Raw genomic sequence first — 14,397 nt, 5'->3', positions numbered from 1 at the left:
TGTATGTCATTGTATTTATTTGGTTCTTCTCTCGATTACTTTGGCTAAGAGTTTTTAATTTTATGTCTTTTCAAAGAAACAACTCTGTTTCATTGATCCTCTACATTGTTCTTTAAGTCTCTGTTTTATTTATTTATAAATAACCTTTATTATTTATTTCCTTCTACTGATTTGGGTTTTTGTTTGTTCTTATTTTTATAAGACCTTGAGATATATAATTAGGTTATTTATTTGAGAGCTCTCTGTTTTATTTTTGTTTCCTTAGCCTTCCTTTATTGATGCATTATAATTATACATAATAGTGGAATTCATTATGCCATATTCTTATATACACATAACATAATATGATCCATCACTTTTTTTTTTTAATGTTGGCACTTACAGCTATAAGTTTCCTTTTTTAAAACTACTTTCAGGGCTGGGGAGATAGCTCAGTCAGTCAGTAGAGTGCTTGCCTTGCAAGCACAAGGCCCTGAGTTCATATCCCCAGCACAAAAAAAAAAAACAACAACAACAAATAAAACTACTTTCATTGTATCCCACAGATTCTGGTACATTGCGTTTCCATTTTCATCTGATTCTAGAAATTTTTTTTAATTTTACCTTTGATTTCTTTAGTACTGGGAATTGAACCCAAGGACACCCTACCACTGAACTTTAACCTATGCTCTTTCCAATTTTTGTTTTGATACAGCCTCTCACGAAGTTGCTGAGGGTCTTGCTAAGTTGACAAGGCTGGCCTCAAACTTGTGATCCTCCTGCCTCAGACTTCACTGGGGTAGCAGAAGAGCAGCACTGTGCTCAGCCCCCTTTGGTTTCTTTAATGACCCACTGTTCATTTTAAAGTGCACTGTTCAATCTCCATGTGTTTGTATAATCCTTGTGGTTACTCTTGCTGCTTCTAGTTTCATTCCATTTGATCTGATAAGATTCATGGATTTATTTCAATTATTTCTATTTGTTAAGACTTGCTTTATTGTCTAATGTATGATCCTTTTTGGAAAAATCAATCTGGAACTCCTTGCCAACTAAGAGTGACCATTAACAAAAGATATTTTCAGACAATAACAGAGAATTTATCACTTCCATATTATATAAGAACTATCAAAGAATGTATTTTGGTAAACAGGAAATAGAAACCAGAAAGGAGGGAGAAAGTATCAGAAGCATTTTTTAAAAGAAATAAACTGATGCACACGCAGGTATTTCTAAAAGCAAGGTGGAAGTTAAAGAACACAAATACAAACTTCCATAGACCTTGTTTTATATGAAAGAAAAGAAAGATAAGTTAAAATTAGATAGTACTGTCAAATGTGCACATTTAAAAAGTTATGGATAAACATTAAAAGGGGGACAATCTAATAGATGTTGGGAAACAAAGAAAGCATAAGCAAAGGAGAATCATGCTTAATAGAAAGCACAAAATTGGGTTTCAAAAATTAATTCTAAGATGTCAATATAAAATAGACTAAGCCCTATTTTTCCTCATCAGACATCAAGTGCTCTGACCACCCTAACATCAAAAAGTTTCTGACTCCCACCCCTCTCTGTCCTTTCCCCGCTTTATTTTCCTTTGAAGGCACACCCCCTAACATAGTCTTGCTCTTTGCCTCTGTCGTCTGTCTTTCTCCACTTCGAAGTAAACTCTTAGAGGTTCAGTCTTTTTTTTTTTTTTTTTTTACATTTTATTAGTTGTTGATGGAGCTTTATTTTATTTATTTATATGTAGTGCTGAGAATCAAACGCAGTGCCGAGAATCAAACACAGTACCTCACACATGCTAGGCAAGTGCTCTACCACTGAGCCACAACCCCAGCCCAAGATTCAGTCTTTGTTTGTTCACTGCTCTGTCTAGCAGGCACCAACCTAAGTACTCAACCATTGTCGAGTTAAGTTAAATCCACAGGGATGAAACCTAAACAAACAATCTAAAAAACGTTTTGAATACATAATTGTGGAGAGCAGTGAATTGAATCATGGTCTTTCTGACTCTCTTATGTCTATATTTGCACTGGCACCTTCCTGTGCGAAGGTGCAGGTCAAGATGGCCCAGTTGCTATGGTGACACTGGCCAGAGGAAGCCACATGCAAAGGCACACAATTGTTATCAGTTGAGACCTTAAGCTCAGACACCAACTCCCAGGGATAGAAAATTCTAAGCATAACAAGATAACCCTGATGTATCACCAGTCCTGCATCCTTCAGATTGTCTACTTTGCAGAAACTTTCCCACAAATAACCTTTTGATGACAAAATCTGTAGAATAAACGTGCTAAGCTAGCTCTGGGTCAGTCAGTCTCCATCAGAGCTTGGCTGCCCACCTGGCCCCAGCTTTTTCTCTCTGTGTGTGTCTGTTTGTCTATTCTTCAACCCCCACCACCCCCCACTAGCTTCTGAATTAACAGCCATGATAATGTCCCTAGGAATAAGAAAACTGCAAACTAGGATAACAAGATGTCTTTGTACCCACATTTCATTGGCAATATTTACTAAGTCTGATGACACTCCTCAAGTTTAAAGATAACAAAATCTCCCAGAGGGTCGCTAAAACAGGGTTGCTAGTCCTCTCAGAGTTTTTTAAGTTTGTAGGTCTGGGAGATCAGCATTTCTAATAGGTTCCCAGGAAACCACACTTTGAGAATCACTGCTCCAGAAAAACATTCACATGAGCACACAAGGACATACTGGCAAGGATGTTCCTACAACACTGTTTACACTTTTTTTTTTTTTTAAAGAAAACTGTCCACCAGGAATGGAATAGATAAAAACATGGCTGATTTTCCTTATGAAATACTTCATAGTTAACATAAGTGAAAAGAAAAACATGTATTAGAATAAAGAAATCTCAGAAACTTTGTGTTGAACGGGGAAAGTTTAATGGCAACATTGGCACCATTTATGTTATGTTTTCTAACTTAAAGTGCTAAGATGGAAAACACACCAAAAAAATGCATCCCTATATAAATTTTAGAAATGTTTTACTCGAAGGATGATATACCACCAAGCTTAGGGAAAACCTCTAGGAAGACAGGGAAAAAGAAGGATGGATATAGGTGGGGTTTTATCTCAATCTATAACTTTACCTTTCTTTTCAAAACTACCAAAGAGATGATGTAACTATGTACAAGGTTAAGATTGCTCAATCTTGGTTATCAACTTATAGGTGTCTTTTTAGTTTTTGCGCTTTTATATATTTGAAATTTTTTCATAATTAACCATTTACTATAAGAGCCAGGCATGGTGGTGTACACCTGTAATCCCAGCAGCTCAGTAGGCTGAGGCAGGAGGATAGCAAGTTCAAAGCCAGACTCAGCAACTTAGTGAGGGCCCTAAGCAACTTAGGAAGACCCTGTCTCACAATAGAAAATAAAAAAATAAATTAAAGATCTGGGGATGTGGCTCAATGGTTGAATGCCCCTGGGCTCAATTCCCAGTACCAAAAGAATAATAAAGTAAAATAAGAAATAACAGCTCTGCCTGTCACACTAGGTGCCAATCATGATTCATAATCATGTCACAGTGCACTTTAGAGCCTATATATTCTTGCCCAAAGTGTGAGCAGAGTAGTAACACTAAACCCTATCTAAATACCTCAGAAACAAACTGGTTTTGCCCTGAGAAAAAGCTTTTTCCCTGACGTTGCTTTCTCTTCTCCACCAAAGAAAACACTGTGCAGAGAGAAGAACTAAGGACAGTGCCCTTATTATCCCAGCATGAACACCAAGTGGTGTTCAGTACTTCACACACTGAACAGTAAGATCACCATGTATCTACCATGCTGAGATATTTGAGCTCTCACTCACTAGGCACAGAACAGGGTTCATGGGAGGCAACTGACACTGATAAAGGTGACTGCAAGGTCACCGTCTGTGGACAGTGGTCCCAGCACATAGGAGAAGTGATGAGATAGATTGGACAAGGGTGATTTGCACAAGGCATGGAGGTGGCTCCTAGGAATGAATTTGCCCTGAGGTAAGAGAGGCTGGAGTGCCCAGACTGGATCTAGGACACCCTGAGTACAGCATGAAATGTCACTCAGATGATCTTCCAAGGAAGGGCGGGAGGCCCAGCACCATCAACAACAAAGGAACACCAGCATCAAAAGAACTGGAATATGAGAACACAAGAATTTAAGACTAACATCAGAGCTGGCGTCATCACAGCACTAGAGGAGACATAACTAGCTTGTTGATCAATCTGGGGACAGGGGCAGTAGCCTTAGCTCCAACTACAGCCTGTCTAGTGATGGGAGTCATTAACCTTGACAAGACATCAGAGAGCACGGATAGGAACAAGACACAGCACGTCTGTCCCTTTAGCATTCACAGATAGCAGAGATAAAATAATTTAGGAGAAGGTGCCAAAATTCAAATTTAGCTCCAGTGGTTAAAATATTCAGATTGGAAGAGAAGTATTTTAAAAATCTGTCGAGAATTACTTAAATATGAAGGATAGGCCTTTTTACTATTATGAGTTTGCAGTGTTTCCCAAGCAGAGTTTCAGCAAGGTTTTGAGACTAATAGTACTGTGTCTCCTCAGGAAGATGTAGAAGCTCTGGGTTTTTGTCTAAAATCAGCTTCCTTCCCGATTAGCCACTTCATACCTAATTGCCAAATGGAGAATGAACTCTGGGTTCAGCCCTATCGCCTCTCCTTCCTCACCATGTAAGAGAAAAACTAAGTAGCAGTGTTCCTGATGGTTGGAGTACATTCAGTAATGTGAGCTTCTGTTTTTCTTTCAGGTTTATAAGAAAGAAAGCGTGGCACTTTCCAGAAATGCTATGCATTGCATTTTACTGAGTAGTGCCCCATGATGAATGTATTTGTTGTATTCAGATGAGGTCTTTTGCCTCGGTGATCTTGCCAGTCGAATACCATCCTGAGCATATGCTGGCAATCCTTATGCTTAGCAAATGTTAATGAATCATGATGAAGACCTTATAGGACAGAGTGAAACTGTAAAGTCCTCTTTTGCCTTCAAGTGGCTTTATAAGAAGTACATACAGCATGAACACTTCGAAAAGGATGCATACAAATGAGAATTGTATCTGCAAGAGGAAAGTTTATTAGGAGATTCAGGGAACTGCTGGAAGGGCAGAAGAAGCAGAGAGAACCTCATATGGCCTCTTCACAGCTCCAACCTCTCAGACCATCAGAACATGGAGAGAGGCCCTGGGAGAAGAGGTCCCAGGGGGAGCTCAGGTTCAGAACCGGTCACGGCACTGGGCATTTGTTCTCCTTCCAGGCCATGATTCATAGTAATGCTGGGCATGGGGTCAGAGAAGCTGAGTTGGTCCTTCAGTGGTCTTTCTGTCTTCATGCAATTCTCCTGCTGGCCCCTGGGGATCTAGCAGGGCCCACAACGGGAGCGTAGAACACAAGGATTGGTGGCACAGGGTCCAATGGGCTTGTCACAGGCGTTGGTGGTAGCACAGGGATTGCAGGGCAGCCTGGGACACAGAATCATTAGATCGTCAGCATGAGAAGAGTATTTTTAAAAAGTGAGGGGGCTCAACCTAAAGAGACCTAGGAACAAGAAGAACCCATTCCCCGATGTCTTAGGAAGCCAAGCCTTGTTCAGATCACTCCTTCTACAGAGTTCAGAGACAGTGGCAGAAAAGAGCAAAGAACACTTGAGGTAGAACCCCAGCCTTTGCTCCATAGCCCTGGGGAAGTCACTTCATCCCTGTGAACCTCAGCCTCCCATCTATAAAATGGGACAAGTAATATCCTCCACATGTGTAAAAAAAATCCAAAAACAAATTGAGTTCATATAAACACTGTGTTAGTTGACAAGTGGTGTGCCCTCTTAGTTACTGAGTCATCGTCCCTTCTGACACTCAAGTGCTTATTATGGGATGGTTATAATGATTCTCTCTGCCTGCCCCCAAAGGATTCTGACACCAATCAGTAAAACAATGGATTTGAAAGTTTTGGTTAAATCTGAAAGATTGATGATTGTTAAGCATTGTTTTCTTTTTTCACATCACAAGCCATCCCTGAAGACGTAAAGCATTGTTTACCCTGCAGAAATCAAAGGATCACCAGTGGGGAAAATAGTCATCTCATAACCATCTTTAGAAACAGTTTCGTCCCAGGTAATGCTAGTAACAAATACCCTGCCTTTCCCATTGCTGTATGTAAACCTCTGGCCTCTACAGATACACGGGTATATGAAACTTGGTTCTCAAAGTCCCATTTTATTCTTGAATAGGATTGTGCCTGCCAGGTACTCACTTGCAGTCCTCGCTGTCCAGCAGGCCCCGGTACGTGTTGATCTCACACTCCAGCCGGGCCTTGACATCCAGCAGCACCTGGTACTCCTGGTTCTGCCGCTCCAAGTCAGCCCGGATCTCAGCCAGCTGGGACTCCACATTGGTGATCATGCACTGCACCTGGGACAGCTGGGAGCTGTAGCGGGCCTCGCTCTCTGTCAGTGTGTTTTCCAGAGAGTTCCTCTGTGGTGGGGAAGACAAAGGACTGTCAGGGAGCAGAGTCACCAGCTTCAGGGGCTAAGAAGAATGTAGCCCAAAAGTGATTCTGCCTCCCTGACTTCACACAAGCAGGTCTGCACAATACACACCAGGTTGTGCTGGGCCTGCAGCTCAATCTCCAGGGCGTTGACCGTGCGTCTCAGCTCGATGATCTCTGCCTGGCACGACTGAAGCTGCTCTGAGCTGGACACCACCTGCTTGTTCAGCTCCTCGGTCTGAAACACCCAAGGGAAGAGACAGGATCAGACCCTGGCCTGAGGGCCCTGGGCCTCGGGTCCTGAGTGGCTGCGTGCTCAGATGCCCACCTGGGTGGTGAACCACTCCTCCACTTCCCTGCGGTTGGTTTCCACCAGGGCCTCGTACTGACACCTGGTCTCATTCAGCACGCGGTTCAGGTCCACAGTGGGGGCAGCGTCCACCTCCACATTGAGGCGGTCTCCAAGCTGGCAGCGCAGGGTGTTGACTTCCTGATGGAGGGAAAGGAAAGACTGGACTCACAAAAACAAACTCTCTTCAGGGAAGTCCAACAGGATGGGACGTGAAATTAGGAAATGCAAGTTGAAATCTACATTTAACCGATGTAAAACCCAGATTAAGTTTCCTCTAGGGACTTCAGCCTCCACTCTGAGTCTCTTTCCTTATTTATATCAGGAAGCTGGTTGATTAAATTATTGCTAATATTTCTTCTGACTCCAGAATTATATCATTCCCTTCTGATTTTCCCTTTGCTCAGTGATAAGCATGGCATGACACTTGGTTTTGCTAGGTAAATATAGAGAAACCAGGTTTCTCCTCTCATTTTCATGTCTTCTACCTTCATGTACTGTCTTCTAAAGCTTGTTTACTCCTCATGAGAACAATGTTTGAGACATGCATCTGATTTCCTAATATTGCATTTAACCATGACATTTGAGTCAACCACTAAATTCCTTCATATCTCCCATTTTTCTATCCATTCATCCATCCATCTATCCATCCATTTATCCTACTTGGATTCCAGCTATCTAGGTGACAAAGAGAATAAGAAAGTGTGCTATCTCCTTTCAGTCTTAACATTAATTTAGTACCTATTCAGAAGATAATAAATCTTATCAAACAGTAGCAAGTATTTTAAAGATCTTTGTATGGACTTCTGGCCACACATCTGGCCCCAGATGATCAGCTGACCACACTCCTTTATGTAAAAGAAGTCAACATGCGACTCATTCCACAATAATACCCCAAGTATGCTTTGAGCAACCAGAAAAAGTTTGCATTAGCTGTAGGGTTCTTAGCAAATCAAAAGCTACCTTGCCATGCGGAGGGTGTCATGGAGCTCTCAGTATTGTGATATTGGGGGTTGGGACTTTCTTACCTGTTCATGGTTCTGCTTGAGGCACAGAAGCTCCTCCTTCAGGGACTCCACCTGGGCCTCCAGGTCAGACTTGCACAAGGTCAGCTCATCCAGGATCCTGCGCAGGCCATTGATGTCTGATTCCACCAGCTGCCGCAGGGACAGCTCTGTCTCGTACCTGTGCACACAGCCCAAGGTCAAGGAGGAAGACTTTCATTCCTAAGCTTTACTCAGTTGACCTAGTCAAATTCATTATATTTTGAAATATTTTGAATTTTAAAAAAAGTTTTTCTAAAAGGAAAAACACCACTGTGCTGGGTAAGGAGACCTACTTCTTCAATGAGACCCACCAAAGAGGCATTGGTGTGGGATACCTGTACACGATTTCATCTATCATTAACCATATCTATTCTAAGAACCCCATTCACAAGTTGCTTTCAATAAAACCCTGCCATCTTTTTCCTCTTGAGTTGCTACGGTTGGTACATCTGCTACAGATTCTGTCACCATCTTTCCAATCACACTGAGGAGCAATCTAGTTTTGTGAGAGAAGCACTGAAGTAGAAGTCAGTTAGATCCAGACTTGCCACTGAATGGCTGTGGATAGATCCCTTAATCTCTCTGAGCCTCAGTTTCCTCATCTGTAAAGTGAAGACAAAACCAGTACTTCATAGGGTTGAACTGAAAATGAAGAAAAGGTATTAATTATATTGTAAACTCTAAGGTCACATAAAAAATGCAAGGCATTCTTATGTTCGCAGCAGTCAAACCTAAAAATATTGATTAATTCTCAGAAAGAAAGAAATTTTGCCTCCTATTCTTGTGGTTGAATAACTTTTTTCTGATAAGCTGACAGTAACTGATCTACACTAAGAGACCAGTGTGAATTATGCTTTCAAACTTAGTCCAGACCTTGAGTTGAAAGGGAGAAGGAGTAGGTGGCTTCTTATACTCCTTCAGACAACCATAAAACACAGAATCTTAGCACTCATGAAGAGACTTTGGCTTTTAACCTAACTCTAGCCCAGTGCATGAACCCTCTCTGTATCATCTGGAAGCTTCTGCTAGAACATTCGCAGGACAGGGAGTTCATCACTTTGCAACTCTGCCTGCCTGTCACTGGACCGCTGTGGTCATCACTAAGTCTTACTTGGTCCTGAAGTCATCAGCAGCCAACTTGGCATTGTCAATCTGCACCACCAGCCTGGCATTCTCAGACTTGCTGCACAGGATCTGGGAAGGAGATTAATTGTGAAATGAATTATATTAAGAAAGGAATGTCCTGTTACTTAAAACAAAAAGCTATTTCTTTCGAACACAGTCCTTCCCAATAGCTTTATGTCCTTCCAGATTTTCAGTTTGGAGAGACAAGAAAGATTTGTTCATAGAACTGATCATTTTTCAAAATCAGAACAGTCAAAATGCAAGGTGCCCTTTGTCATGAATTGTACTCTTCTTGATCTGCCTCTGGTTTCCTGTAGGAACTGAGTGGGTAGTCAAGTGGGTAGTCAAGGCTCAGGTAGGGTGACCAACCATCCCAGTTTGCTTAGGACTGAGAGGTTTCCTGAAATGTTAAAACAAGACAAGTCCCAGGCAAGCCAGGATAAGCGGTTATTCTACTCTCACACCATCTCATCCCAGCCCCTACTCACCCACCTCTCTCCACTCTCCTTTTGTGTGCGTGATCATGCTTTGATGAAGCATCTTCCTTTACCTTGAATGCCCTTGATGCCTCATCTACCTAGCAAGGCCCCTTCCCTCCCCAACCCCTCCATGTACTTTTGACTTCAGTGGCACTTCTTAGCACCTTTGTTGTGGTCATTTGTTTCTCCATGGCTCTCCCCTATTAGACTTGAGCTCCTGAAAGAAAGAGGCTGTCCAAGTAATTTATCCCCCACCTCAGCACTGTGTCCGATACTTTCCAACTGTGGGCAAATAAATAATAATATTCATATTGCATGACCCTCCTCTGACCTTCACTTTGCCAGCACTATGCAAGAGTGGACAGAAAAGTTCCTCCAAGAACCAAGGGTTTATACAATTGAACATAAACTCTTACTCATCCCTCAAACCCCACTCAGCTATTGGCTCCTCTGGGGAGCTCTCCACGTTCCACCTCCAGGTCCTCTCTTTACTGGCACCCACTCTACTTCTGCATTTGTGACTCTGCACTGCCATTGGTATACATGCCTGCACAAGTGAGTGTCGTGTGTCTCTGTATACTAGTGAGGTTTCTGAAGTCAATGGCTCTCTTGCTTTACCAAAAACACTGTCTTTTAATGCAGCTTTGCGAGGTTTACAAATGTTTGAGGACTCACTCAGAAACCACGAGTTCAAAGTACTAATTCAGATACACATTGTAATTCACATGATCATTCTCTGAAAAGCAGATTAAGATATTATAACATAACTTTAAAAAATCAAATATTGCGGTTTTAGGTTAAAACACAAAAAGCAATGTAAGATGCTGGTGACTAATTTGGGGCCAATGCCTTACCCTAGTCCCATTCCGTATCCTTCCCTTGGTGATTGCAAAATGGATTTTTGAAGGCTGTTTGATGTCCTATCTAAGCCAGTGGATTCTATGTCTCTCACTCTCAACATTAACTGCCCACAGCCTTAGAGTCATTTGGAAGCAGATATGTGAAATTTAGATGAAGTTCATTAAGTTAGCACTGTGGTGCCCACCCCCTCACCTTCTGCTGGAGCTCCTCGATGGTCCGGAAGTAGGCCTGGTAGCTGGAGCACACCAGGGGATCCTGCTGCTGGCTCCGCTCCTGGATGCGGGCCTCAAGCTCCGCGTTCTCCCTCTCCAGCTGGCGCACCTTCTCCAGGTAGCTGGCCAGGCGGTCATTCAGGAACTGCATGGTCTCCTTCTCACTGCCATTGAAGGAGCCCTCACAGAACCAGTTGCAATTGCCCACGTTGGCGGGGATGTTGCAGGCCCCGGGCAGGGTGCAGCCATGGCAGCTGGGGGGCACGCAGGGCCGGGAGGAGCAGCTGCTTCTGCAGCTCACATTGGGCAGGCAGCAGTTGTACGGCATGGTGCTGGGAGGGAGCAGAGCTCTGAAAGTCAGTTTCAAAACCTGATTTCTTTTCTCTGGTGTTAGCCCTGGTCCTCCCCAGGGCTTTATATTCTGTCAGTAGTGGGTGTGGTAACCACATAAAGCATTACCCTCCTTTTTCCTTCTTCACCAATTTTTCCATTTGTTATTTAGCTATCCCGCGTGAGTCCTTGACCTCATAAAATGTTTTACTCTGGCTTCTTGCTAAGTCAGGACTCCTCACCAATCATGCTAGTTAGTTAAGTAAGAGCTTCATGGTTTAGCTTCAAAGTAACCAACTTTGCCAACAGCAGCACTTATTCATGGGCACTTAAGTTAGAGTGACAGCTGTATGCTGTCCTCCAGAGTTGGGTGCACTTCTGTATCTCTTTCTCCTAAACAAGGAAGAGTTTGTGCCTTATCCAGTACATACTCAGTTAGAACTCTGGGGGATGGGGAATACCTAAGGAATCCTCTCTGGAATCCAGGCTATTTAGTATGGAATCCTGGAAGCTCAGATCAGAAAAGAATCACAATGCCATCCAACTCAGTATCCCTTGGCCATTCCATCCAGGCAGAGTGAGACAACTCAACCCTCTTCCTATGGGGCTGCAGGAGTCTCCCAGGCTCCATTTCTACTCCAGTCCTTACAAAATTAATAAGAAAACTAACATTTTAGAACCACCTACTACATATGAAGCACCGTACTATGTACCTACACACCGTGAGACTCTAATCGGTGGTGGCTTCTGCTCACTAGATACCCACTAAGCTCAGGAACCTCATACACATTATTTCCTTCAGGCCTCACAAAACTTGGCAAGAGTTTGTAAGGCTGCTTCTGATGGGGTCCCCAAGGTTCCAGAACTACATGGTGGAGCCAGGATTCAAATGCAGATCTAATCCCAAAGGGCATGATGTCTGCACCACTTTGTATTATCTCTCCATTCCGATCTTCTCACTTTGAGATGCGATAATGTGGAAAATGATTGCAATCAGTGGAACTCAATCAGTACTAGATGATATATCATCCTAAATCAGAAAGAGCCAAGTAATAGCATGGCTCTCTTTCATGGTTCTCTATGAAAGAACCAAGAGTCATTTCTGTTCTAATGGAAGTTTGCTAAGCAAGAAATGCACCATACCCTCAAGAAGCTTAAAAAGAAAAAAGAAAAAGAAAAAGAAACCTCTAGTTAATCTGATATAGAAATTCTTGAGCCTGGTTAATCAAAAGCCACCACATTTTCATGGGTTTAGGTGACATTTCATGAACATCAATATGTTTTGCAAGCAGATGTTCTTCCCTTATATTCTTCCAGATGGAGCTATGAACTGTAAGAATTTTACATTTAGTCAGTGCTCCAAATATGAAGGACATGTTCCTTTTGGAATCTACAAGCTAATTCTTCTTGTATAGCCATCATTCAGCTCACCCTTTCTTCAATCTTGCCTATGCTTTCTGGGACACATTCTTTTGGTTATCCTCGTGGAATGCAAATCTTCATCTTCTAAGGGTGTGTTTATTTTTGGAACTAGCCATATGTCATTTGGGACCAAGCCTAGTGAGTAGGGTAAACAACCAAGCCAAGGAGCATCTTTAATGGGTCAGAAGCAAGTTATGGCTGTAAAAATAATAATGCACATTTTCTTGGGTGATTTTGAAAGTATTTCCTAGGAGGAGCTTCAAATATGCTTTTATAAGGGATCAAAGCTTTGAAGCAAATCTGTGGTCTTCAAGATCAAATGCATTGAAAGCACTGGTAACCCACCTCCCCCCATGTTCAAGTTCCACAACACTCTGCCCCTCCTGCCTGATTCTCTACCTGTAAAATGATCCCTCAATAAGAGGGATGTAGGATGGGTGTGTTGGGTTAAGATTAGTACCAAATGAGATGAGATCAAATAACATAAAGCATATAGTTGAATTTATTTGTTTTTCTCTATTAATCACCTGTTCTTCTACCCTCATTCTCTGTCTCAGGACTTATAAAGCCCAGACAATGGCATTTTATAAGGAATACGAAATGGATAGTATGCTATAAACTAGAAAATAAGTCCATGAAGATCTGTATAACCATTGCTATAGCTTCAACCTCAGTCAGAGTAGAAAAATCCAGAGATAAGCATCTTTGTATCTTCAGAAGTGGAGGAAAGAGTTTAAAAACTATGAGATGCAATAATGTGGAAAATAACTATTTCCACATGTTGAGTAGAAATGCCATGATTGCTGCAGAGCATCATGGTAATTCAATAGTGATGGTTGAGAAGATTTGGGTCTATTGAGAAAAGACATGGGTTTCAATTCACTTCCTAGGAATTCTTGGTGGCAATTGCTTTTTTATCTGTTCCATTTACTGTGATCTGGGAATCCTCACCTTTACATAGTGATAATCTTTCCTATGGCCAATGACCCTTTAGTAAACATGATGAGCAAATCAAACTCCAACAACCAAAAAGGTTTTACAACCGCCCATGTAATTGTGGCAGACGCTGTGGTTGAGGCTTCTGGTCTCAAGATGAGAGCAAACTGCATTTGAGGTTTAAGGATACAATTTATTATGAAAGCCAAGGCTATTTCCATGTCAGAGATCACATGCAAACTCACCAGTAGTACATAACCATAGAGTAGAGTCGGGACAAATCTGCTGAGGTCACCCTCCTGTGACAACCTGTGACAAGGCTTTCGAGTCATGAGAAGGCCTCCCGCCTCCTTCCCCAAACCACCTTCCATGATGGCCAGGTCCTGCTCCTTGAAATTCTCACTCACATGAAAAATAGAAAATGTATTCTTTTGGAAACACAAAGGAACATCTTGAGCTACTCACAGATTAATTACATGTTAAAATATACAAATGGTAAGGAGAAACTGGAGGATATCACAGGGCTCCCACAAAGCAAGAAAATTGATAATTGATTCACACCCGAAAAGGATCTCAGGTAGGGATTAGAAAAGCAGAAATGCTGCCCAATATCAATACCAATCAACTGTGCTGGAACAGTCCCAGTCAGAGTTGCTCATAAGAATAGGATATAGGGATTTCTCAGGCTGTTTCATAAAGGAGGAGAGAAGAAATTGTGGTGGTAATCCAGGCTCCAATAGAGTACCACCGGGAAAGAAGCCGGAAAACAAGTCAGGTCGGTTGTAAGATGAGGTATTAACCAGTTTTCCAATACTAGTACAAAATACCTGAGGTAATCAACTTATTAAAAGAAAAGGTTTATTTTTGCTCACAGGTTTGGAAGTACCAGTCCATAATCAATGGGCCCTATTGCTTTGGGCTTGTAACAAGGTGACACATCATGGCAGGAATGCAGAGCAGAGCAAAACTGATCACCCTGTGGCCAAGGAAGAGACTGAGGTCCCACAATCCCCTTCAGGGAATCCACCAGTGACCTAGGACCTCTCACTACGCCCCACCTCTTTAAAGTCCCATCACCTTCCAATAGTGCCACCATGAGGACCAATCCATTAACACATGGGCTTCTGAGAGACATTTAAAATCCAAACTATAGCAAATGCTTTCAGC

At 42.2% G+C, this 14,397-nt stretch overlaps 1 protein-coding gene across 1 annotated transcript; it reads right to left on the bottom strand.

Annotated features, from left to right (window-relative positions):
* Window positions 1-5,063: 5,063 nt before the first annotated feature.
* LOC306657122 (keratin, type I cuticular Ha3-II) lies at window positions 5,064-10,916 on the bottom strand. The gene is made up of 7 exons (XM_079132851.1): window positions 10,523-10,916; window positions 8,977-9,059; window positions 7,848-8,004; window positions 6,799-6,960; window positions 6,583-6,708; window positions 6,237-6,457; window positions 5,064-5,449 (listed from the first exon to the last, which is right to left on the bottom strand). Exons 1-7 carry the CDS (start codon window positions 10,868-10,870, stop codon window positions 5,347-5,349), a joined length of 1,200 nt encoding a protein of 399 aa, XP_078988977.1. The 5' UTR covers window positions 10,871-10,916; the 3' UTR covers window positions 5,064-5,346.
* Between the last annotated feature and the right edge of the window lie 3,481 nt (window positions 10,917-14,397).

Source organism: Sciurus vulgaris (assembly GCF_902686455.1).
Source record: "Sciurus vulgaris genome assembly, chromosome: 3".
Taxonomy (NCBI): domain Eukaryota; kingdom Metazoa; phylum Chordata; class Mammalia; order Rodentia; family Sciuridae; genus Sciurus; species Sciurus vulgaris.
The sequence above is the reverse complement of the archived record's forward strand: the minus strand, read 5'-3'. Positions and strand labels throughout refer to the sequence as shown.

Bases quoted from the DNA above. Each gene is read 5' to 3' on its own strand.
- LOC306657122 (XM_079132851.1), bottom strand. From the start codon at position 10,870: ATGCCGTACAACTGCTGCCTGCCCAATGTGAGCTGCAGAAGCAGCTGC. The intron at 6,709-6,798 runs GTGGGCATCTGA...TGGGTGTTTCAG, and splicing joins AGGAGTGGTTCACCACCCAG to ACCGAGGAGCTGAACAAGCA. The intron at 5,450-6,236 runs GTGAGTACCTGG...TCTGTGTCCCAG, and splicing joins CTGGACAGCGAGGACTGCAA to GCTGCCCTGCAATCCCTGTG.